Source organism: Hyperoodon ampullatus (assembly GCF_949752795.1).
Source record: "Hyperoodon ampullatus genome assembly, chromosome: 4".
Lineage (NCBI taxonomy): Eukaryota > Metazoa > Chordata > Mammalia > Artiodactyla > Ziphiidae > Hyperoodon > Hyperoodon ampullatus.
Genome location: NC_136917.1, coordinates 38,204,016 through 38,230,302, shown reverse-complemented (window position 1 = coordinate 38,230,302; position 26,287 = coordinate 38,204,016). Strand labels below are relative to the sequence as shown.

The 26,287-nt window shown below is 48.1% G+C and overlaps 1 protein-coding gene across 1 annotated transcript in view; it reads right to left on the bottom strand.

Annotated features, from left to right (window-relative positions):
* The window catches only part of MED26 (mediator complex subunit 26), a gene marked incomplete at both ends in the record, with an annotated part of 37,970 nt that extends 12,089 nt beyond the window's left edge, over window positions 1-25,881 (bottom strand). The window contains one exon of the mRNA XM_079703937.1: window positions 25,810-25,881. Coding sequence (XP_079560063.1) covers window positions 25,810-25,881 — 72 coding nt within the window. The remainder of the gene's footprint in view (window positions 1-25,809) is intronic.
* Between the last annotated feature and the right edge of the window lie 406 nt (window positions 25,882-26,287).

Genomic DNA, 26,287 nt, shown 5'->3' with positions numbered 1-26,287 from the left:
ATAAAATTCCACTGTATTTCTATATGCAAGCAACAAACATTCAGAAACTGAAAATTTAAAAACCAATTCCATTTACAATAGCAATTAAAACTGAAGAAAATAGATAGCTAGTGGGAAGTAGCTGCATAGCACAGGGAGATCAGCTTGGTGCTTTGTGTCTACCTAGAGGGGTGGAACAGGGAGGGTGGGAGGGAGACGCAAGAGGGAGGAGAAATGGGAATATATGTATATGTATAGCTGATTCACTCTGTTGTACAGCAGAAACTAACACACCACTGTAAAGCAATTATACTCCAATAAAGATGTTAAAAAAAAACTATGAAGAACTTACAGATAAATTTGACAAAAGATGTAAGACCTCAACAATGAAAAGTACAAAACATGGCTGAGAGACACTAGGAGAGGCCTCAATTAATGGAAAGATATACCAAGTTAATAGCATGCAAGAGTCAATATTGTTAAGATGTCCGTTCTCCCACAAACTGATCTATAGATTCAGTGCAATCCCAATCGGAATTTTCCCAATCGGAAAGCAGGGTCTTTGGGAGAGATTGACAAGTTGATTCTAAAATTTATATGGAAACGCAAAGGTCCTAGAATAGCTAACAAACTGAAAAAAAGAAAATCAGAAGCCCACATTATCTGATTTTTAAGACATTATATAGTCAAGACAGTGTGGTATTAGAGCAAAAACAAACAAACAGATCAATGGAACAGAGTAGAGTCCATTTAACAGGGCCACACATACATGGGCAGCTGATTCTTAACAACAGTGGTAAGGCAATTCAGAAGTGAACGAATAATCTTTCAACAAATAGTGCTGGAATAACTGAATAGCCATAGGCAAAAAACAACAACATTGAAACAAAACATCAAACCCTTGACCTCTATCTCACAAGACGTACAAAAATTAATATAAAACGGATCATAAACCTAAATATAAGAGTTAAAACTACATAATGTACAGAAGAAAACACAGGAGGAAAATCTTAGTGACCTTGGGTTTAAAAGGCAAAGATTTTAGTAATATGAAACAAAAAGTACAAACTATAGAGAAAACAAACTGGATTTCATCAAAATTGAAAATCTTTGCTCTTCAAAAGATGACACTGTTATGAAAATGAAAAGGCAAGCCACCACTGGGAGAAAATATACACAAATTATATATCTAAGAAAGGACTTGTCTCTAGAATATATAAAAATCTCTTTCAGGGCCTCCCTGGTGGCGCAGTGGTTGAGAGTCCGCCTGCCGATGCAGGGGATGCGGGTTCGTGCCCCGGTCTGGGAGGATCCCATGTGCCGCGGAGCGGCTGGGCCTGTGAGCCATGGCTGCTGAGCCTGCGCGTCCGGAGCCTGTGCTCCGCAACGGGAGAGGCCACAACAGTGAGAGGCCCGCGTACCACAAAAAAAAAAAAAAAAAAAAAAAAAAAAAAAAAAATCTCTTTCAATTCAATAATTAGGCAAAGAACCCAAGGGGGGAAAAAATGGGGAAATGATTTGAACAGATTTTCAAATCTATCACCAAAGAAGAGCTATGCATGGCAAACAAATAATTGAAGAGATGCTCAGCACTATTAGCCATCAGGGAAATTCAAATTTAAAACACCATGAGATACCACTACATATCTATTAAAATAGCTAAAATTAAAAAGATTGACCACATGGAGTACTCATCAAAATGTGGGACAACTGAAACTCTCCTACACTGCTGGTGGGGTGGGAGTATAAAATGGTATAATCACCTTGGAAGACATTTTGACAGATTATTAAGCAACCCAAAAGTCCATCAACACAAGAATGGATAAACAAATTGTAGTATATCCATAAAATGAAATGTTAGCAACAGAAAAGATAAACTATTCATATATATACAACATGCATGAATCTCAGAATAAATATTAATGAAAGAAGAGCCCAGACACCACCCCACCAAAAAAGTACATACCACATGATTTCACAAAATTCTAGAAAAGGCAAATTAATCTACAGTGACAGTAAATCAGCAGTTGCCTGGGGATGGGGGTGGGCTAAAGGGAAGATTACAATGGGACAAGAAAAAACTTTTGGAAATATCTTTATTACCATGACTGTGATGATGGCTTCTCAGGTGTATTTACAGATCAAAATATATCTAATTGTACACTTTAAGTGTGCACAGTTTATTGTATGTCAATTATACCTCAATAGAGTTGTAAAGCAACTATGGAGGCAGATGACAGATGCGACAGGTCCTAGAAAAAGGAGGAGGGGTGGGAGGCAAAGAGAAGGAACACTTCTTTGTTGGAGGTTAGGCATCAGATGCCCCTCTTGGGCTCAGCCCTCCCTGGGGAGGAAGGTCAGACAGAAAGTTCCTTCCCCCCTCATGAAGATGAAATGAAGAAGCCTGTCATGCCTGGGCCTCCCAGGGGTATCATAAGGACTGCATGACAAAGGCACGTGTGTATAACGCACTCCTAATAGCAGCAGGCATCAATCCATATATATATATTTTTTTCCTGGACATTCTGCTTGCCCCTGCAACACCTGTGCATCAACAGACTGCACATCCTAACTGTGGGCTTGGAAAAGGTGACTCCTGGCTTTCCTTCAGAAAACGCACTATGGCTGGAGCTGGGTGACAGTGTCTTATAGGTTGTGAAATGAAAGGCTCACTAGCCGCCGAGGACTGAACTTCAGGACATGTGCCCTCCTCAGCCTGCCTGTGGGGTTTTGTCATACTTCAACTGGAGACCCAGGAGAGGGAGCCAACTTCCCATGCTCACATAGGAAAGGCCAGTGGCCACAAACATCTACAGAAAGTCTTAGGCAAACAGCAGTCTGTTCTCCCCTCAAACAGCTGGTGTGGGCGATAACCTGTCTCCATCCTCCTGACATGAAAACAGCCTCAAAGCATCTGACAGCTTCTTTTCCCCCCTCACTCTTCATGGTTTCCTGCAATGTATTAAGCTTCTGTGATTGAAAGTGTCTGAAATCCTGACTTCCCTCAAGACAGCTGAGCTAGACCCTTACTACACTCAAGTGTGAGTGAGTGAATGAATGAATGAAGGACGGATAGATAAATGAAGCCCCATCTTAGTGTCCTTGGTTGCTGGGCACCATGTTTACTCCAATATTATAAACATCTCAGGGGTCTCCCTCTGCAGCAAGTCAGGATGTGCAGTCACCAAGTAAGTGTCTTGAGAGCAAACAGGCCTTGTCCTGTTTCCAGCTGTCACCTGTACTAGCCACCCCACAAGGGTCATGGGAACAGGGAGGTGACTCTCAGTGCTCCTCACACAACCCCCATGGAAGACAAGGCCAAGGGTACCATGGCTGGGTGGCCGGCAGAGGGAAAGCTGAGGCAAGGGCAGGAGAAGGCTGTGACCAGGGTGGCACAGGCAAACACGTTTGCTGCTCCAGGCAAACACGTTTGCTCAGCAGGGCCCAATGGCTTTGGAGAGAGTCTCCCATTTTCAACACAGTGGTCCTAGACGTCACCACAACCACAAATACTTTCTCCAAATTACCTTCTTGGCCACCCTGAAATGATTCCGATGGGTTACATAAAGCAAGAGGAAGGAAAGCCAGGTGAGATTTTTGTGGAGGCCACATTAAAGCAATGGGGGAAACCAAACATCACAATCCACCATGGTAATTCAGTGACAGCATGATCCACAGGCAGCAGCACTGCTTGGCATGGCGGATGAGTGGAAGGTTGCTGGTAGGTGATGGAGGACCACCACGGCTCCCGAGGTCACTTGCTACCAAAAGCCAAATCAGCTGCTTCCTCCCAACTTTCCTTGCTGGGGACCCTGGGAAAGCATGACACCCAACAGCAGCCCCCGCTGGGCTGGCGTGGACCCCCATCGGCACTGCCTGCCTCACCCCAAATCACCTGCATCCCACAGGGCAAGGGGTGGCAAAATTGATCCTGAGGACAAGAGCCTGCCTCATGGCTAAATGTCGCAGGACAGCCCTGCAGCGAGACATGAGGTCTCGGTCATCAAACGTCCAAGGCAAGGCGGGACCCCAGCGGGGTTCCAGGAGAAGCACCACAGCAGCTTTCCCTTGCTTTAAACATACCAGGCAGAGAGCACTGAGGAGCACTGGGAACACAGAGGATTTCCCTTTTTACTGTATTTCCTTCAGTGTATCATTTTCTAACATTACTTTCTCACTATTTTAAACCTATTTTTTGAAACTTTTGTAAAGGTCTGTTTTTGCCCCTTTTCATAATCACCATACAGGTGGATACCAAACATGACTGACCATGGCAACTAGGTGAGGAAACAGAGCAAGTTTTTACTAAAACCTACATTAACATTAAAAAGGAAATTAAAAAGGAGCTCTACCTCATCCCTACCTGTCACTGCACCAAAACTGCTCTGCCCAGGCAACTTTTCACCAAAGCCAAGGACCTGTCAGCCCTGCCTCGTCTCATCTCTCGGACCCTGAGCAAATCCTGACATCCCTCCACACGCTCATCTTCCTCCTCTTGGAGCTCTTCAAGGCACAACCCGAGACCCTTTCCTTCTCTCACTCCACTTCTCCGCTGCCTGAGCAGTCCCACCCCCAGGCAGCTCCACATCTGCATCTGGGGCCCAGGTGCCACCTCTGGACCCACCTGGCAGCACTTCTGCATCTCAAAGGCACCCAGGGTGTCTAGGTACCACTGGCTGGCTCCATCCCTCCCCACCCTCGGAGGTGGGGCAGGACCCTCGGAGCAGGCAAGCCCCCTGTTCTCTCTCCTCCAAATAAACACACTCACACTAGCCCACTTAGGCATGTCTTCTTTGGACCCTGATTTCAACCCCAAAATGGTGGACCTGAGCCCACCTCCTGGCCAACTTGTGACGGGTACTTTGTCTGAGTGTGCCCACATCCGGTCCCGTAACTTTTTACGCAGACTGACCATGTCTGTCCTAACACAGTGCTGACCCCGGGCTCACCGATGGGGACCTGAGGCTTCATGGTGCCCAGGCTCTTCACCCTAAATATCTCGAGTTCTCCTCCACCCACTTTGGTCTTCCTTTTCTCTGAGAGTATCTTCTAGGCCACTACCTTTGTCACTCTTGAACCACAACAGCCCCAGGAGGCAGATGACAACATCATGGCTCAGGTCTGACCCCAGAGGCCAAGCTCTGCAGCACTGTCTCCCCTGAGCCCCTCAAGCCCCCCGAGCCCCCACCAGCCTAAACCATGGCCACGTTTCTCTGGCTGACTTTCCTGCTCTTGTCCAGAGCCTGCAACAATTACATAGTTGAAATTGCATCACAGATACTGTTTTTTTTTTCATTGAACATTTCTTCCTGTTGTTACATAATCTTCATAATGATCTTGTTTAACAGCCAAACGTCCCATTAATGCATCATTTCCTTGACCTTCTCCAACTGCTGGGCATCCCATTTCCTTCCGGGTTCCCCTACCGCAACCAATCTTGCAATGATCATCTTCACACGTATGACTTCCTTCTCTCATTTTTCCCTCAGAAATAAATTATCAGGCGTTAAACTCTGTCCTAAGGGTCCAAATACTTTTATGGCAACTGGTTCTGCCTCAGCTATTTTTCACTCTCACCTTACACTATGCAATGACCCCATCACGAAGGGGAGGAAGAAAGCAGGGCTGAATCTGATGTACCCTGCACAGGGTCCCCGAGAGGCAGGCCCACCTGTCTGGCAAACTGCCCTCAGATGTCGGGGCTGTTATCCTGCCCTTGTCATCTATCCCTTGACTCCACCAGCAGGGAAGGGAGAGAGAACCCAGTGCACACAACCCTCCAGGACCGGCACTGAGGCTGCTCTGCTCACAACTGCTGACCGCTTCCTTGCACAGGGATGGGAGAGAACTGGGCCCCCTGCCTGCTGGCTCTAACTCAGAGGCTGTTGGGAAGACAGGCAAGGATTAACGCGACTGTCACTCTACCTGGGGAGGGCTCTAACAGCCCTGCAGGGACACAATGGCACAGGGTTGGGGGTAGGGGGTGTGGATAGAAGCAAATATGGCGTTAGCCTTGCTGAAACCTAGAGCAATTTTTACAGCCCAGTGGTGAGGTTACCAAGAGTGACTCTGAGATCTGCAAGGAGAACACGGCCAGAAGACAGAGCTGCCGTTTCCAAGGAGAAGGGCACCCTGCACACACTGAGAGGGAATGGCTGTCTCCAACATCAGGAAAACCTTGGATGCAGGAGCCAAAACCATTCAGACTGCACACTGAAACTGCTGCAGCCAACAAAGACAAGACACCAGAGTTCATTCACCAGTTATGTATTTACCAGGAAAATAAAAATGTATATGTGCTGAGGAGGAACTCAGGGAGCAGAGGGAGCTGGAGGGACTTACATTCAGGGCGGGGAAGACAGGCGACAGACAAGCAAACAGGACAAGGTGACTGTACTGAAAGCTATGAAGAAAATAACCAATGTGACATGCTAGAGGAAGGCTTCCTCCGGAGCCTGGGCCAGGAGGGGTGGTCGCCTCAGCTTGGAGCCCCAGAGAGAACCTGGGGCAGCAAAGGGTCTGGAGCAGACTTCTGGCCCCACCCCACCTTCAGAACAGCTGGCTCATCGTGCACCCATAAGGGGCTCCAAGCATGGCCTCCATGACACTCGAGCCAAGAGAACCATCCCAGCAGCCAGCTGCAAAGGCACTGATGCCATCTGGGACAAGGAGCCTGTGGCCTGCAGCCCAGATCCAAGCAGGACAGGGGTAGGGACTCTGCCCAAGAGTGTGCTGGAGCCAGCTCACACCAGCCCATGAGAGCCTGTGGTGAAGCTTTCAGGAATCTTGGGAGCCAGATGTTAAACACAGCCATTGTTAAAAATGCAATGATAAGGTTGGGACTGACCACCTGAAGGCTGCTGTGGGCAGCTAGTTATCTCCTGCCTGGCAGCATTCTAAATTTTCTAGAAAAGTCACATAACTGGGTTTTTATAGAAAACCTCCATTTGTATTTCTGTGGCTAATCCAGTTTTAAAAATACTGTACTAAGAAACGACACAAATCCTTGAGCTCTACCCAGCTCACAAATCACCTCTATTTATACCTCAGTGTCAGGTACATGGTAGACACTAACGCATCAAAACTGCACAAGCAGGCCCGTGTGCCAGGTGCTGTTCTAGACGCGTGAAGTGTATTAACTCATTTAATCTTCAAAACAACCTCGGGAGATAGGTATTATTACTTCCCTCATTTTCTGTATAAGGGCAGTGACACTCCAAGATGTTGGGTAACTTGCCCAAGGCTGCACAGATAATAAGGCACGGAGCCAGGATCAGGTCCAGGCAGTCTGGCTCCAGAGTTGGTGCTTGTAAGCTTTATGTTTAGTTCCTGAAAAAACAAAGGCACCAACATGCATAAGCAGACATAGTGCCCAAGGAGCAGGAATGACTTATATTTCATTTGACGAAGATTCTGGTTGAAATAAATATCACCTGAGATGTTCCTCTGAGCACCAAGGATGGACACTACCTCTGCCTTACTTCTACTGCCACATTCCTGAGGTCTGGGGCGACCACTGTCCTAGTTAATTCGGCGTCCCATCCATTTTAGCATGTGTCCTGGATTTTTCATCTTTTAAACAAAGTTTTAGAATTTTATTAAAAATAGTTTTTAAATGGAATTTTTATTGCTTTTTAATAAACCATTTGTGGTCAAAAATTGTTTAACGTAATTTACTTTTAGCACTCCCTTTTACTTCTCAAGGGCATCTTCATTTGGATATATATATATTTTTAAATTGATGTACAGTTGATTTACAATGTTGTGTTAGTTTTAGGTATACAGCAAAGTGATTCAGTGTTATATATATATATAATGGCTGAGAAATTTAAATATCATATGATATCACTTACATGTGGAATCTAAAAAAAAATGATGCAAATGAACTTATTTACAAAACAGAAAAAGACTCACAGACATAGAAAACAAACTTATGGTCACCAAAGGGGAAAGGGGAGGAGGGATAAATTAGGATTTGGGGATTAATACACACACACTACCATACATAAAACAGGTAAACAACAAGGACCTACTGTATAGCACAGGGAACTATACTCGATATCTTGTAATAACCTATATATATATATAAAACAACCACTTTGCTGTACACTTGAAGCTAACACATTGTAAATTAACTATACTTCAGTTTTTTAAAAAAGTATAACAGATTTTTTAACTTACAGAAAATGCAATGACAGAAACTGTATACAATAAGTTATACTGAAAACAAAGGTGATGAAATACTCAGAACTCATCACTTCCTACTTATTTTCTCACATTTACTACTATCTAGGTTGTTTCTGAGTTTATTCATGACTACTATATCTTCATGGTGAAAATGGTGTACTACTGAGGCATCTCTTCCCAACTCCACATTTGGTGACAGACATCATGTTAGTAGCTTGAAATCAGACATAGTGGAAGTATTTATACCATGGAAATTGGCAAACACTACAAATCAGGGCTTGATTTATTGTCAGGTTGATGGCCTCTATAGACTCCTGGGCTGTATCCAGCCCAATGCCTGTTTCTGTAAAGAGTTTTAAATTTTCATTTTATATATTTTTTATTGAGGTGAAATTCACATAACATAAAATCAACTATGTGAATATAAAGTTTTATTGGAATACAGCCACATTCATTTGTTTACAAATTGTCTATGGCTGCTTCTGTGCTATGCATAAAGGCAGAGTTGTGACAGAGACTGTATGGCCTATAAAGCTGAAAATATTTACTATCTGGCCCTTTACAGAAATAGTTCACCAACCCCTGGGGCTTAGACTTAAGAAAATGTTGATTATGCAGATTAAACTTAAAAGTGTGTCATGCCTGTAGCTGTTACATTAGGAATAGCACAAACGATGAGGAAATATTCTTCCAGTATTTGAAAACTCTTTTCTGATTCACTAAGACATTACTTGACTCATTAACATAAAAATTATCAGTCAACATTCATGTCAGGACTACACTCATAAGCTGATTATAGATACAAAAGTTCAGCAAAAAACAAGGAAAGCAGTCTGTGAGAAACAACTGACTACATCAAATTGACAATAAAGTGTTTTGTTTCATTATTATTTGTAAATTGTCTGCTACCTATCCTTTCTATCAGTATAATTTATAAATTATGTGTGTATAGGCATACTTTTTTTTCCCTGGAGAGCAAGCTGTCAAACATTTATGGGCACACCACTAGAGTAAATTAGAGTTCTTCATTACTTCAAAGTGCTTGAAATAAAGTTTGAATGAAACTAAAATCCATTTGCATTACTGTAATTCAACATTACATATAAGTGAAAAGAGGAAAGAACCTGGATTCTTTAGATACCAACTCTTATAAATTACGGTTTACTAAAAAAATGGTTCTAAGTTTTATCATCTCTGCATGCAAACTGAATTTCTCCATGGTGATTATCAAAGTCAAGCAAAAACAAACAAAAAAACCCACCTAACATAAAAAAGTTATGTTCATGGACACAGTGCTCCCTTTTATGAAAATCAATAATGTTACTCGGAAAGTCAACAGAAGTTCAATATTTAATACATTCCCTAACACTTTACACTTTACTTTTCTCATAACTATACTGAAGAAATGTACTGCTCGTCCCCCCACTCCCACTTCTAGTTTCCCAGTGCCCTGCCTGGACGCCCTATTTCCTATGTGTGCCATGAACACACGTAGTCTGGAGGCAGGCAGTGTGACAGCAGGGAGGGGATGGGGCTCTTTACAGAAGCCTGAAGGAATCTGAGGTCACAGATCTGAGGAGCAGACGTGCACAGTCATGAATGAGGGAGAGGGAAGTATAAACTGAGATGAGAAAGGAAAGAAGGGTCCAAGTCACATAGCACTTGTAGATCATGACAATAAGGAGCGGGGATGTCTATTCTAATCACATGGGATCTTAAGAGAATGATGTGATCTGATGATATTGGTTTGGAAGGGGCAAGAGGGAAGTGTTCCAAGAGGGTGATGGCCAGGTTTGGACAAGAGATGGAGAAAAGAGGATGAAGGGAGAATATACATTTTGGTAGTAGAGCCACCAGGACTTACAGGATAGACTGGACATACTAAGGTGGAGAAAAGCAGGGAGCACGGATGATGCCGGGGCTTTAACAGGGCCACAGTTATGGCCGCACTGACCGCAATGAAAACTCAAGAGTCCTGCACAGGACTTCCTGGTGGTGCAGTGGTTAAGAATCTGCCTGCCAATGCAGAGAACACAGGTTCGAGCCCTGGTCTGGGAAGATCTCACATGCCGCGGAGCAACTAAGCCCGTGCGCCCCAACTACTGAGCCTGTGCTCTAGACTGGCAAGCCACAACTACTGAGCCCACGTGCCATAACTACTGAAGCCCACGCACCTAGAGCCCATGCTCCACAACAGGAGAAGCCACCGCGATGAGAAGCCCGAGCACCACAACGAAGAGTAGCCCCTGCTTGCTGCAACTAGAGAAAGCCGCGTGCAGCAACAAAGACCCAACGCAGCCATTAATTAATTAATTAGAATAAAATAAATAAAATTTTAAAAAGAGTCCTGCACATCCTCTCTGTCCTGGGAGGCTGGACTCCAGTGCTCTGAGAGCATGAAAAATACGACTGGTGCATTTGACTGGGGTAAAGAGTTGCACAGCCCTGCTCTGAATCTCCCAGAAAGGCACGGAAGAGGAAATAATCCTCTCCTCTCCACTGGCTGCAGTACACAGCGGCCCCACGATCCACTCCACATCTGATTGCTCTCAATAGTTCAAGTGCTCTTCAGGCTAAATCAATCTACTTTTATTTTCATTTTTTTACTGTTTAATTGAAAAAACAATGGAGCACAGGAAAAACAAAAACCGTTCCTATTGCCCCAATACAAATGCTTCCCATTTTACCCCAAGTTCTAGTTTTTGTGCCTTTTCCAGTTGTGCAAGGCTGACAAAAAATGCTCCTTTTCTTCATCATGGCAAGGCTTGTCCATTTTTCTACAGAGCCTGCAGGATCATTCTTCACAGCTCTACACTATTTGACTCTGTGGATACACCATGTTTCCTAAGCCTCTCCCAGGCCATTTAATTAATGATATTAAAAATTATTATTACATAAATATATTCATTAACATTGTTATTAAAAATTACCATGTATCTGTAAAAAATTTCCAAGAGTAAAATGACCTGATCAAAGGACGTGACCATGGCTATGCCTCCTGCCACGTAAATATTTTCCAAAAGGGTGAAGTATGAAGTTGCTCCTGGGTCCTGGAGCAGGGTGCTGTGGGATGAGGTGGGTAGAGTGGGAGATGCTCTAGGAGATATAAAATAGCAACAGGACAGTTTAACGCCGTCTTGATTACCTGCCAACAACATTTTTCCCCCACATATTTGAATATGAGGTATATTTTCTGATTATTAATCACATCAACATTTCTCTGTCTGGTGATGTCTCTGGGAGCTTGTGATTGTTAGTTCTGAGTAAGTTCTCCATACCAAAAGAACACCGCTTCCTAAAGGCGATTTCGCGCGCACACACAAATCTGTATTTTGATCCCTCCCCTCCCCAGTCTGCAACCACAATACAGAGGGATTCGGAGAAGTTCAGGCAGGTTGTAAACCTGGTTGCGAGTTCCAACCCAAGCACCTCTTCCAAAGTGTGCCTTTCCTTCCTCAAGTGTGGGATTTTGTTCTACAACCAATTTCTTCCTGCTTCCCCCTAGGGAGCTTTCAGAAATGTGCAAAATTATGCAATGTTGTCTGGTAATTGCTCACACTAAAAGGAAGACTATCTTTGGCAAAAAATACCATCTGTGAAAACCACAGTTAAATATCTACAAACTCATCCTGGGGAGTAACTGCCTCCGCCCCCAACCCCCAAGAAAAGCAGGGAGGGGACTTAATATGTGTTCAGTGTCTACGATGAGCCCAGCAACTTCCCTTCAGGCATTATTTAACCCTTCAGTAGGGTAGGGCTTGTCTTCACTTTATAGAGGACAGCAAGTCTGACAGATTGTCAGCAATATTTGATGTGATTTGTCCAAGGACAAATATCTCAGAAACAGAGCTATATAGATTTGAACTCCAAAACCCTTGCATATGAAATACTTTTCTTCCTCCCTCCCTTCTTTCCTTCTTTCCTTCCTTCCTCCCTCCCTCCCTCTCTCCCTCCCTCCCTTTCTTTCTGGCCATCCATTTGTCTTTTTCATTTGCGGGGAGGCTCAGAGGATTTCGCATTCACCAACCTGTACTTAAGAAATGAGAAGAAGCCTTTCTTCTCCATGAGACAAGACCTCGTGAATGGAACTGACATGGCTCAGGGGGCCCAGAGATATCAGAGAAACCAGGCTGTGTGACAGGGGAGGGGTCAAGACTTGAGGGTCGCTGGGAGGGGACAGGGGCCGTACTCTGCACCCCCATGCTACCCAACTCCCCATGTGGAAAAACAGCACAGGCCCCAGCTCTTACCCAAAGCACAAGCGATGAGGCCCTGGAAGCACGCTGTCCAATTCTGGTAGGCATTAAAATTAAATAGAAATTTTAAAGTGAATTCCTTGGTGTACCACCCACGCATTAGGTGCTCACTAGCCACATGTGGCTGTGGCTACCATACAGAACAGTGCAGACAGAGACCATCTCCATCAGCAGCAGTGCTCAGCCAGGAAGGGAAGAGCTCGGCAGGGATTTTCGCAGTCCCCTCTCCTCCCTGCACTGGGCGCAGTATTGCCTCCTAAGAGAAGTAAAGGCTCTGAGGTCAGCTGTGCGGTGGCCAGCTACTCACCTATTAAATGGTATAATACCTGGCACAGAATGAGCATATGATGAGTTGCTCCTGTCCTCCTGCTTCTGTTATGGTCCAAAGATAAAGTCCTTAGAAAGAGATAACCCTTATAAAGATGATGCCAAAAGACACTGAACACTTGATTTGTTAAGTAGGGTTGCTCATTAGATTGAATGAGATCCAGTCCCTCCATGCTGAACTCCACCTGCAGGTCTATTACCCACTAATAGGATTAAAATCCACTCTCTGCTCCTTCCAGCTGCAAGGCCTCAGGTAAGGACAACCTCCCTCACTCTTTTCCTCATCTTTAATAGAGAAACAGTATCAACTCCCTCACCTAGGTGACTAAACCAAGACAGACACTGCACCAGGCACCTAACATGCTCAGTCCCTTAGGATGACACCACCAGGTGATGGCACCAAGAGCCACATATCACAGATAAAGACACTGAGGCCTGGAGACACTAAGTGATTCACCCCGAGGCCACTCAGGTGGAAGCAACCAAGTAGGACCTGGAGCTGCTGCTCTCACAGAACAGCTGGGGTTCAGGGTTCAGAACCTTCTTTTAGGGCGAGTCCAGGCCTGGGGGTCTCTTTTAGGGGAAGTCCAGGCCTGACTCGAAGGAGGGAGGAGGCATGTGCACTCCTGGGGGCGCTGGGCCTGAGGGATTCGTCACACCAGAGAGGGGGGCTAGGCAAGTGCTGCAAAACCTGTAGCTGTGGGCTTCCCTGGTGGCGCAGTGGTTGAGAGTCCACCTGCCGATGCAGGGGACACGGGTTCGTGCCCCGGTCTGGGAGGATCCCGCATGCCGCGGAGCGGCTGGGCCCGTGAGCCGTGGCCGTTGGGCCTGCGCGTCCGGAGCCTGTGCTCCGCAACGGGAGAGGCCGCAACAGTGAGAGGCCCACATACCGCAAAAAAAAAAAAAAAAAAAAAAAAAAAAAAAAAAAAAAAAAAAAAAAAAAAAACCTGTAGCTGCCCACCTCCCCCGCTTCCTGAGTCCTGTCTTCAGCCTCTAGAATCTCGACTCCCTAAAACTGAGTGACACACACAGGGCAGGCTCAATGCCTGAGTGCTGACCATGCCACTATGGCTCCAAGGGAACTGATGCACCACAGGAGGACTCCAAAGGGCGGAGGTCTGGAGAGGGCCAAGCAGCCATCACAGGAGGGGGGCATCCTCCAGGGAACCAGCCATCCCAACCCCAATACTAGTAAGCCAAGCAGCTGCCCTGCTCAGTCACCACCAAACTTGAACTCTTTCTTACCCCAAACCCAGCTTGGTCCTCCCAGATTAGGCACTGCTTGCGCTTACCCACAGCTTGAAATCAGAGATGGATCCACAATAAACTGGTCATTGGCCCTAACAGAATGAACTATGCATCAGCAAAAGAATGGGGTGGGGCGGGCACAGGCATGTCAGACAAGTTAAAGGTGGGCAAGATCAGACCAGGATGCCAGAACAGTCAGAAGGGAGTGCTCCTGGGACAGCTGGCACTGGGCTTGTTGGGAAAGGCATGCTGGACCTGGAGCCCAGAGAGGCAGGTAGGAAGGGAAGGAAGGAGGGAGAATAGAGGGAGGGCAGGCCACCCAGGTGTAACAGGGGGGTCAGGAGCTGATGAGCAGCTGAGTGCGGCTGGAGCAGGGGAGGAGAGAGGATGCCTGAGCCAGAGGCTAGGGCATAATGTGCTCAGCTGACTCTCCTGGTTGCAAGTGACAGAAAAGCCAGTTCAAATGGGCTTCATCAAGAAAAGAAGCCATTGACTCACCTAGGGCCAGCTGGGCCCAGGCAACTTATTCCTCCCCATCCCTCTGGGCCAGTCTCACTCCTGAGCAGGCTGTCCCTAGGCAGCAGACCCTAGCAGCAACCTGCTCACATCCTTCCCCGTTCAGGTCTCCTCCAACTACCCCAGCAGAGCACTAAAACTTTCAGATGGCCACAGGTCCATCCCTGAACCAATCACTGGCCAGGAAGACGCAGCCCCATGATTGGCTAGACCCCAATCACTAAGCATCCCATGGGCATGGACCAGAGGGAGGGAGGGGGAAATAGGGGATGGGAGCTGGATGAGCTGCCCACCACCAAGTTTGTTCGCTACCATGCACACATCAACATCCAAGATGCTTCAGGCCAGGGACCACATCCTACTCTCAACAGCTTTCCTAAGCAGTGTATGTACATCCTCCTGAGAAAATTAAGGCTACAAACCTAACCTCTTTCAAAGCTACATGGTGAACAGCAGTCAAGATTCCAACTCAGTTCTGCTCAACTCTAAAGCCCAAGTTTTCCACCTGGAGAAAGACTGTCTTCTTTACTATGTCACCTACAGAGCTCACCTGTTACCCAGTCAGCCACATGGCCCCAACAGAGCGGGTGAAACATCCCAGTCTGGTTTTGGACACTCACTCTGGGGCCGGCAAAGAGGCAAGACCAGGACACAGGAGACTGGCTGGGAAGCAGCTACATCTCCCTAGTGATCCTGCATGTAGGAATGGGGCAACCAAGGGAGGTGGCCAGCTGAGCAGTGGGTTGTGGCACCACCAACCAAAAGCACAGCATGCCGAGGGCAGCAGGCAGCTGGACTGCAAGGGCCCATGTACTGCTGGAAGCCATGGTGAGAATACCTGGGGAAAGTCTTAAAGGCCAGACAGGGGTCCCCAAAGCAAAGCCAAAATACTCAAGGGGAAGGAGGCACCGTGGGCATGAGGTTTGGAGAGAGCGGAAAGGCCACTGCAGTAAGGTACAGGGAGCCAGAGGACAATGGGAACCGCTCAGTGTTAGGCCTCAGGCTTGCTTCGTTCCCAAGGAGATGCATTCAGCACTGACCCTGAGGCAGGCCACTGAGGACAGCACGATGACCCAGGGAGACAGCCTGGAGTGACAAGCATAAGGGCATCCTCATGCCCAAGGTTGTTGGCTCATCTTACAAAGCAGGTGATGCCACTTCCTATTTCCCCAACTTGGGGGAGCCCACCACCAACAGTACAGAAAACCATGCCCACTGTACTGACACAGGAGCATCATCCCCAGGGCAACATGCAGGTTCCTGCTCCCCTAACTCTGAGTGGGGCTGATAAGCAGGTTCACCAGAAACCCTAAGACAGTCCCCACCTACCCGCCCCAGACCTCACTGTTTTTGTCCTGCCACGTGGGAGGGCTACAGCAGTCTAGGGACACCTACTGCTTCTGTCTGCACAACAGACCCTGCTTCTTCTGCAAGCTCCTCCCTGACTTCTTGAGGGCACTGCCATTTTCTTACAAAGCCCCCTTCACCCCACCTCCAAGCCAAGCTGGAGTGATTCTCCAGGAGTTTTCAAACTGGAAGCAAGTCAGTGGATCCATTTTTGATCATGTCCTAGCTTTCAAGGGTTCAAATCCCAGAGCTGCTACATTTCCCGCCATGTGGAAGAAGTCCGTCCACAAGACACACAGACACACACAATGCTGAGGACAAAAAAAAAAAGAACAGTTTCCCTCTCGGTTCTCCCACTCCAATTTCAATCCCAAACAGTACTTTGACTCAGTGGTGAGAGGAGAAAGGTTACAAGCGAATGCAGGATGAGCTCACAACACCTGGGAGGGTGATACTTTTGCCCTTTGGTGAGAAGTGAGGCTCCTGCACTCAGTGGAAGCTTTGGCCTGTTGACCAACCTTCAAAGGGAGAACTTTAAATGCTTAAGAATAAGAAGCTCCTTTAAAATAGAAGTGAAAGTGAAATAACCATTCACAAACCTCCTCGCCCCCAGACACGCCTAAAATGTAACATGTGGCCCACATCTGCCACTGCCAGGCTGCCAGCATCCAGCAAAGGGGGAGCAGACATCACCAATTTCGGGTGCTTGCCTAGAGCCCCCCAGATTGGAAGGGAAAAATGGAGGGACACGAAAGATCACCTGACCCAATGCATTTCAGTTAACCTAAGGGAAAGAAATGCAGGTACCAGTTTCTGGTAAGCCAGTGGGGGTGGGGAGGATGACAACGGCGACAACGGGACGGGGGGTACAGACGAGAGGAAATGGGCAAGACAATCAGCTCGGACCAGACCTCCGAGTAATCATCCATACCTCTGAGCCCGAGAGAACAGAAGTCTGGAGAACTCGGCTCCTGCCTGGGTCACAGGCACTGTCTCCTTCTACCCAGGCTCATCTAGGCAGTTACTGCAGCATCAGGAGAGGTTATGGGGACAGGAGAATCAGCAGTGCTATTGTAAGGCTCTCCTGGACTCCTAAAGGGCTCCTTAGCCCAGGATAGGGTCAGAAGCTGCAACCTAGCACCTGCACTAAGAGAAGGTACCCAAGTGAGACTACAGGCAAATTAGCGAGTCTGCAGTTCAACCAGAAGGAGTGGGTACTTAGAACCCTGGCTGTGATCTGACGCCATCCAAACAATCCCGTTGCTTACGCCAGACCTCATATTTCAGTTACATCCATTCTGTCATCTGGACCCAAGTCTCCCAGGCCTAGCATGACACCCAACTATTTGAAGGCGCCCAACTATTGGAAGGCGCTATCATATCAAAGAGGTGACTAAACCAGCACTCACTCAGGGGTTGCCGCCAGCCCACTCCCCATCCCATTCTCCCATTAACAGGACCTAATGTTTCTTGGGGGCACCCTCTCTACTCTGGGTCAGTCTGGGTGGAACTAACACCATGCCAAGATTCAGGGGTGAACCAACGAACACAGCCTGCTATTTCAATCAAAGTCCAGAGAAGGCACCGGGAAATCTCCGCTGGGCCTTCTGGGAAAGAGGTGACTTCTCTTTCTGCCCCTGGATAATGGTCAGTGAGGGTGAATCCCAAAGCTGCAGGGGCTGGGGAGAAGACACCCACTATGCAAAGGCAACACAACAAAAAGCAAAACAGAGAGAGGGAGTAAAGCCAGGTCGTCACCTGAGAAGAGACCCATTTCTGGGCCTTTAAGTAACACAAGCCAATGAGCCCCTCTGCGTTTAAGCTCCTGTCATGAGCGCAGTGCCACCCTCCCTCTGGGGAAAAGGGGTTAAAAGAATTAGTAAAGGTGCTCTGCCTGCAACTATCTAACTGAACACTTGAAGGAAACAATGTGAAACAATGAGCAGAAAGGGTAAACTCTTCCTAGTTTATATACCTACACATGAGGGTCACTCACCCCCCAACCTCGCAGCTCTAAAAAGCTAGCCTGCCAACTATTCGCCTGATACAGATGCAAGGTGCACCAAGGGGGTAAAAAAAAGTTGGGAAGTGTTTACTGGAAGTGGTTTTCAGGAGGACTGGCTTCAAGAAGGAGGACACAGGTAGCTATCTTGGGGATCACCCAGGGGAAAGCGGATGTGGCCACCATCCCACGACCCAACCCAAGCTAGGCCAGGGACCTGATGGAAAGAGGGGTCAAGAGAGCTAAGGTGGAATAGGGGAGGTGGCAATATCCAAGTAAGGCATCAAGGGGACAAGGAGAACCAGCCCCCAGGTGTGTGCAAGCAGAGCTGCAGCCAGCTTGGGGGGCCAGGCGCCATGCGGAACCAAATCTGACCGGACTGTGGTTAAGGGAAGGAGCTCAAGGTACAAGCAGGACAGCGGGGCCACCGGCACCTGGAGGAGGGCTGCCAGGCCACCAATGGCCTCTTGGTGTGAGCCACGGTCATGTGCAGCTGAGTTCTCCATCAGTAACTCACCCGACTGTTGACGTCTGCACCACAGAACCCCCCATCACAGAGCCAAGGCCAGTCACCTACAAAATCACTTTGTGCACACAGTGGACAAGTGACTAGAGTCTCCACAGCAGCCATGAGGCTGACCCACCCACCACAGGGTGTGGCCTGGAGAAAGCATCACCCATTTTTTGGCCCTTGACGAAGGAAACTCGGGAGAGGGGGGTGTCCAGGAAGGGTCTGATTTGTCACATGACCAAAAAAGGACACAGGGTCCCAAGGTAGCATTTGAACAGTGTCTCCAGGGATCACAGACAGCCAGGGAATCTAAGATCAAGAGCCACCTTCTCTGTCAGGGGTGAAAAATGCCAGCCAAGAAACAAAAAGGAAAAAACACTTCACACCTTTTCCTCAGCCAGTTCAAGAGAAAGCAGAAAGTATTTCAGGTACAACTTTCCTCTGGGACAAGCATAAAAACGTTGTACAGATGAATCCAGCATAAGGATCCAAATCCAGGCAGGAGAGTGGAATGCCTGCCTTGTACCCACTGCCCTCTCTTGAGTGACATGGGAGGCAGCAGCAGGTGGCTAAGGACTGGGTGGGTAGGTTCCAACCCTAGTGTCATCCCTTCTAGCTGTGTGTCCACTGAGCCTCAGTTTCTGCACTGGTACCTGCCTCCCAGGGTTGCTGTACAGATTAAAGGTGAAAAGTGCTGGCACCTCATACCTGCTCAGTAAGCGCTGACAGCCAATTCTGAAGACCAGCCCTTTTCACAGGAAGATCAACAAGCATCTGAGCACCCACTTGCTGAAGGAGTTCTGGGTACCTGGGGAGTAACTCATGTTCCGCCAGCAAGGAGCTTGCAATCCCATAGAAAACGTGTTCAACAAGACCTATACTCAGCAGGAATGTAGGATTTTTAAGTTATGTACAGTGCCGGAAGGAGACTGTCTTTGATTAAAGCAGGAAAGGTTTCTGGAAAAGGGAGAGCAGCAGGGACAACAGGAGGCCCCAACCAGAGGCAGTACAAAGGGTTTGATCTTTGATGTCACACACATATTTGACAACAAGCTATATAACTTCATTTCAAAACATTACTGGATTAGGAGTAGCTTCTGTCCTTGAGTTTTCTCCAAAAACAAAAACAAAAAAACAGCTACTCAAAGTACACCTGCCATTATGTGGAAGTTCCTGAATGTTTCTGATCATAAAAATGGACCCTGACACCCAAAAAGGTTAGGACCCACTAGGCTAGAAGATTTTAAGGGGGGAAAGGTGGTAGGATATGGGAAGGAAATGGAAATGCAAAACTTAACGTTTAAAAACACTTCACATTTAAGGTTAACCTAGGAAGATGCACTGGAGTTCAACTTTTATGCTGGGCACTGCTTATGTAGGAGGTGGGACACTGTTGTTAAGCCCACCGGCTTCTGAGCCAACCAGCACTGGGTTTGGGCCCAGAGCTTTCCCATATCCACCTCTGTGACACTGGACAGATCACTTAACCTCTGCTCTCCCCTAAAATGAAGATGAAGCATCCACTTGCAAGAGTGGTTCAGAGAACCACCAAGGATGCAAAGCACTCTACACAATACCTGGCATATAGTAAGTGCTCAGTAAACGGCAGCTCTTCATTTTATAGCCTCCAATGGATGAATCCAGGAAACTCTGTTGCAGTCCCAGGAGCACTGGAAGGCTTTTAACCCCACCTGCCTGGAAGTGGCACATCACCTGACACGACACTTCTTTTTAGCAGCCTCCATATACAATCACAGAACCTCCAGGAACTCACAGGTCAAGAATCTGAGGGCCCAGATAGAGGGCCCAGTCCTGTCTGCACACCCACCTGGCATGGTAGCCCTGGACTCTTGAGCCAGCTCTGATGATAATCAAGAGCTCCCCCGAGTGCAACAGCACCTACCTCCCAGGAACTCCTGCCTTCCGAGTCCTAGGTTTCCCTCCGGAAGCCACACAGAGCCTACCTAACCCCAGTACTGAAAACGAGCCCCAGGCCCTTCACAGAGCCTGACACCTGCCCCCTTCCCATCCCATTGCTGAGAGGGCAAACTGTTCAAGAATTTGCTACCAACTCCTCCAAACTCTCCATTCCCCTCAGGTCAGAGACAAACCAAGAATTGACTTCCTTTTCCTTCTGAAAACTCAAATGATGGGAAAAAAAATGATGATTCTAGAAAGCCATTTCACGCTCTTAAGAATTCTGAACTATCTTCGAATAAGACACATGGACTGTCCCACTTGGATCTAAGAGCTGTAGCCCTGTAAGGCTGCCGCACCCCAGACCATCCGTGTGCACACTCTATGCCTGCTCCAGGTCCATGGAGGGTTGCAGCTGGGCACCCCCAGGTCTGCACCCTCCATATCCAGCACCATAAATGCTTGCTAGAAATGTTTATTCAACTGCTGAGCCACCTTTTCCAGTTTTACCATATTTCTCCATAAACAGTGTGCATCAGTTGGTGATTGAAGTGTAAGTGTACTGCCTCCCAAGACCTGGAATTCATTCAGAGAGTACTTTTAAACACAGCATGCGGAATATTGGTAGGCCCTCCTTATTCAGGAAATGCTCTCCAGTTCATGGAATCCCTGTGTCAATACTTGCTCAGCGCTACTCATGTGCCTGGAGAGTGAAAAGGAGCAGTTTGAGAAGGCGCTCTGAGCATGGGCACTCACAAGGCTGGACTGAAAATGCGCTGCCTACGCAGCCGGCCACTGAGCCACAAACTCAGTCACCCAATCTGACAACCAGCTAGTGGGCCCCACAGGGACCAGGCGGACTCAGGCCAGAGCCACCACCAGGAATAAAAAGAAAAAGCACAACTTCTACTGAGAGACAGAGCCCCCAGCTTCCAGAAGGCGGTTTACAGTGGGGGGGTGGGCAGGAGACCCCCTGAGGCAGTCACCGAGAGGTTGGGCTGGGTTAAATCAGTTCTGGATGAACCAGAACTCCATCTGAGAAGACACGCACATGGACACCAAAACTGAGGCAAAGTAAATACAGCTCTCCTCCTTCACCTAACTCCACACTTGGCACCCCTGAGGGCATGTCCTGTCACACGAAGCTGCATCATGAGCCCGGGTGACCATGGTGTCTGCTTATATCTGTATCAGGACAAAAACCCCTTCCCATAAGCTGATCTTGGACTGTCCTCCTAGGCCTCTGTGACCTCCAGCCAGCACAACATACCCTGATGAGAGCCGCCTCTGAGGTCCTCCGTGAAGACCGAATGTAAAGTCCACCTTCTTCTGAGGGAGAGAGTGAATCACAACAAGGTCTTACACCTGCTTCATTCACAACCAACACTGTCACCTGCCTACATCCCAAAGTCATAAAATGCCACACTGCTGTCCTCACACGTCCTGGCCACGACGTAAAGGAGCGAAGACAGGAAGGTTACTGAATGTGGGCAACCAGTGTGATCAGGAAGAGTCCACATGCTTAGATTTCATACCTTCTAATATACTAATGAGAATCAGAACTAATAGTCTTCCATTTTAGAACTTATAAGATTCCTCTTTTCTGCAGGATCAATGGCATTTTAAATTAACATCAAAAGTACTGTAATCTTGAAGCAGAAGAGGAAGCTGGAACACAAGACTCATGAAAAGTTCCACATCAGCTGGCAGTTGCCACACCAGTGTGGTCTGGCCCAGGATTCTGTGTCCCTGACAGAAACCTTAAGATGTTTCCGGGACAGGCTGTCTAATGTCATCAACCTGTAAGATCTATCACAGGTAAATCGAACCCAAGTTGTAATCTCATATAAACTTGTGTGGGAGAGAAGAGGCTCCCACATCTTTTCTTACCAGCTCAAGAACACTGCCTTCTTTGCCTCTTCTGAAGCTGCCTCTCCATGTTTGAGAGCAGTATGGTGGCGTTTAAAGTTGGAAGCACTATCGCTTAATGACTTTGGCTAAGTCCCTCCCTAACTTTAGGGCAGTCACCTCACATTAAGTCAGTAGGAAACAAAGGCATCTTGTCCTCTCCTGGCCATGGGAGACACTCATTAAACAGTACTGTCATGATGTCGGCTTCTGCACCTGCAGAAAGGGGAGACTGGCTACTCACCCCACCTCCCTTTATAGGCTGTTGGGAGAAAGCAGGAGACTCTGCTGCACAAAGTCAGGTAAAGGATACATCTCTGTGTAGAAGTGTATTAGTGTTTGTTATTCAGAAAATTCACACAATGTACCTTGCAATAAAAGAAAAAACTTCTAGAACAACAATTCATGTTAGCCTCTGCTGTGCCTTCCAGAATCTGAACCTGGATCTGGAAGGAGCTTTATGGGGCAAATACACCAGTTCCCAATCCCACTTTGCAGATGAGGAACCTGCAGTCCAGTGAAGCTAAGTGGTATCTTAACCTTCAAATTCCTAGGTGGGAAAATTATCCTTCCCCTGTGTCTCTCTGCAGAGGCCCCTTGGTCACCTCCCCTTGGCACCTGAAGTCTGCAGAACAGTGAAGAAGAAAAGTAGTTCCTGAGGTTTCCTGCTGGAGAGCCCAAGAAGGAGTCTAGGGTTCAGTCAGTTTAACCAGCAACTTAGAAAGTACACCTAACGCTTCTGCTCTAGACAGAGAAGACAAAGCCCAAACTCTGGTGAAACAATGAGTGTCCGATACAAACGGGAACCTAATCATTTGCTGATGAGATTATGCTTGGGTGGACTGACTCTGACTTCTGGGCAGGAGTAAGACAGTCCTCAACTTTATCCATAACAAAACAAGATTAAGCTGGAACAAAGGCACAGAGTGCACTTAAGAAAGATTTTCAACACCCTGGGCTGCCATACACAAGAAGAGTAAGGTTTCGACTGTTCTGAAAAACCGTTAGTTGCTTTTTGAAAAGGAGTATACAGAATTTACTTTATTACTAAGTTGAGAAAAATTATTAACTCAGAGCCTGATGCTATAGATATTCAAATACTCCAGAGGCTAGAATATAGAGCAAAGAAACAACTTTCCTCTTAAGAACTCCTTTGTCAGGGAGATGGTCAGAAAGTGTTACTTTGTTAACTTCCCTAAGTTTTCAGATACTTGTGGATATTAGGTCAGCTGCCTGACATTGAGTTTTCAAGCAAAAGATAAGTTTGTTAGCATACTTGCATGCCCATAAAGGTAAGCATTACATGACACAATTCTCTGTCACTTCTCTCAAAAGAGGTTTAATTTTAGTGTTGGCTCTTCAACACTGTCCCCATTTTTATTTTCCAGGTGCATCTTAAATATGTGTCAACTAACTATACAGAAGTGGAGTTCCTACTTGGGCAAGGCAGAAGAGAAGAACAGCTGTGTGCTGGCACCGCCTGGTTGGAGCCACCTAGCTCTCACCTGAGCCCAGGTCAATCAAGAGAAACTGCAGAAATAAGGTCACACCATCTCTGCCAGCAACCTACCCCTCCACGGCTCTGAGTTTCTACATGGGGTTTGCTCCAAGCCACACTCCTGTCAAACGGCTTATAACAATACTCAGGGATGTCACTGACAACGGCAGGATTTAAAGGTGGCACTTTCTCCCCACTCATATTCAGAGACAATTTCCCAATTTCATCCACCACACTTATATTAGTAGGACTCTACACACACCTATCACGAGTCCACCCAAATAAGCCACGTGAAATGTGCATTCCATGACACGTAACACAACTGTGGGTTTGGCCTCTCTTCCTCCTGTACTCCTAGGAACCCTTTAGATTAGAGCCTTACACAACACTGGAACCCCTGAGGTCACTGCCCCACCTAATCTACAACATGGTGACTGCCCGTTAAAGCGCCTCCTGATCCCAAAGCTTTCCTAGGTGGCGTTAAGGATCAGTGCTAATATCTCAGCAACCTTTCAGACTCTCCGGAAGGCAAACAAGCACATGGAATTCAAGAAATTACACTGTGAATGATGCAAAAGTCACCAGGGCTACATTTTTCAAGTCACTTGTTTTATCCTCTAATATTTCAGTCTTGGGAATTGCTGCAGCACCCGTTTCTGCAAAAATTCTGCAAGGTTTTTATATAGCTTGTGCCTACTCCACCCCCAAAGTCATAACAAAAATGTATACAATATTTCTTAAAGACAATTACCACCAAGTCTATCTTAATGGGGTCTGAAGACCAGGAATGACAGAATTACTTATGATACAGAAATCAGAGTCTTACAAAAATAACTCTATTTCTGCCAGAATTGTACAATCCAACATGAATTATTCCCAAAATGCTAGGCTAAAGCCTACTGCTAAAAGTAATCAGCCAAACTCATGTAAAGGAAAAGCAAAAGCCCCCATAGTGACAGAAACCTAACTTACCTAGCCAAGCCCAAGATGGTTTATTTCTTCCATCCCCAGCACATTAAAAAGTGGTTTCAATGGCCACTTCTTGGTCTCCCAGGAAATGCAGGGGCTCACTTCATACTTGGATGCTACTACATCTTCCCATTGCTGAACTGCTCCTGCCACAGGGGGAAATGACCCCTATGGCCGTAAACCACTCATAAAAAATATGAGAACGCGATGAGTCGTTCCCTACACACACGAAGGGGGGCAGGGGAGATCCCTCCACAAACAGTAGCCTCCGTGGAAGAGCACCTGAGAAAGCGACACCCTGGGGTTAACCCTGATGGCCTACGTCACGAACCAACAGGCTAGGACCCCAGGTAGGGCGCAGACAGCCGACGGAGGGCTCTGGGTGGAATGGGAGAGCAAACAATCATCTTTAATTCACTACCAAAAAGCGGGGCTCTGGCTTGGTCTGAGACGCAATGAGTACTTAGGCCCAGAAAGGTAACAGAAAGAATCCCACTCTCCACAGGATCATCTTCCGTCGGCAGGGACCTCAAGAGAGACCCGGCAAAGGCATGTCCACTCTCAGAACCAAAAGGGACTTTCCGAGTGCCCTGGGCACCCGGCTAGGTGCAAAGCAGGCCAAGGGGGGTCCCTCCGAAGCCAGGAAGGTGCTTCCAGACGGGAGGAAAGAGAAAGAGGACTTCCCTGATCACCCAGAAGACCGAGACACCGCCGGCACCGGCTCCCCGCGTCATACCCCGGACACCAGTTGCTCCACAGCCTTTCCCCCTCCCCTCCCCCCCGCCGGGAGGGCTTCCCGGGGGTCCCGGGTCCCCGGGGAAGGGCGAAGCGGGCGAGCTCCGTCAGGAGCAGCAAGGGTCGTAGAGCTGGAGCGGGAGAGGAGAAAAACCTCTGATCTCAGCTCCCATCTGCTCCCTCCGCCCAGGCCGCACGAAAGCCTCGGCCTCACGTACCGAGCGCCGCCGGGCTGCCCGACCAGCCCCCGGCCCGGGCCCGGGGGGCGAGAGGCCGGGATGGCAGCGGCCTTCGGGGGCAGGTGGGTGGCCGGTGGGTCCCCCGGAGCCCTGCGGGCGAGGGGCACTATGGAGGGGGAGGGTCCCGGGCCCACGCGGCCTCCACCCCAGCCCGTGCGGTGAACACTTACGTTGCTCTGGGGGTCGATGGCCTGCAGCAGCCGGTCCCTGATCTGCTGCGGAGACGGCGGAGCCGCTGTCATTGCCTGGGCGAGGCGGGGGGGGAGCGGCCGGGCCAGCGGGCGGGCGGGCTGAGGCGGCGGACGGGGGTCACTCACTCGCCGGCCTCCGGGAGCGGAGCCTCATGTTCCCCGCGGCACCGGGGGAAGTGGGGGCGCGCGGGGTGGCGGAGAGGGGAGCCGGGGCCGGGGCTCAGGCCCGGGGCGCCGCCGCCACCAGAGGAGGAGGAGGAGCCGCCGGAGCCGTCGCCGCTGCTGCCGCCGCCTCGAGAACCAAACTCCAGTGAGCAGCCCCCGCGCAGAGAACTCTGGGTAACCCGCGCCGCACGCAGCGTCGGCACCACACTGAGGAGGTTGGGAGATGGGGCGGGCAAAGACGCCAAACTTGGGCGGGGCCACACGCGGGCCCCGCCCCTCCCCTCTACGCATG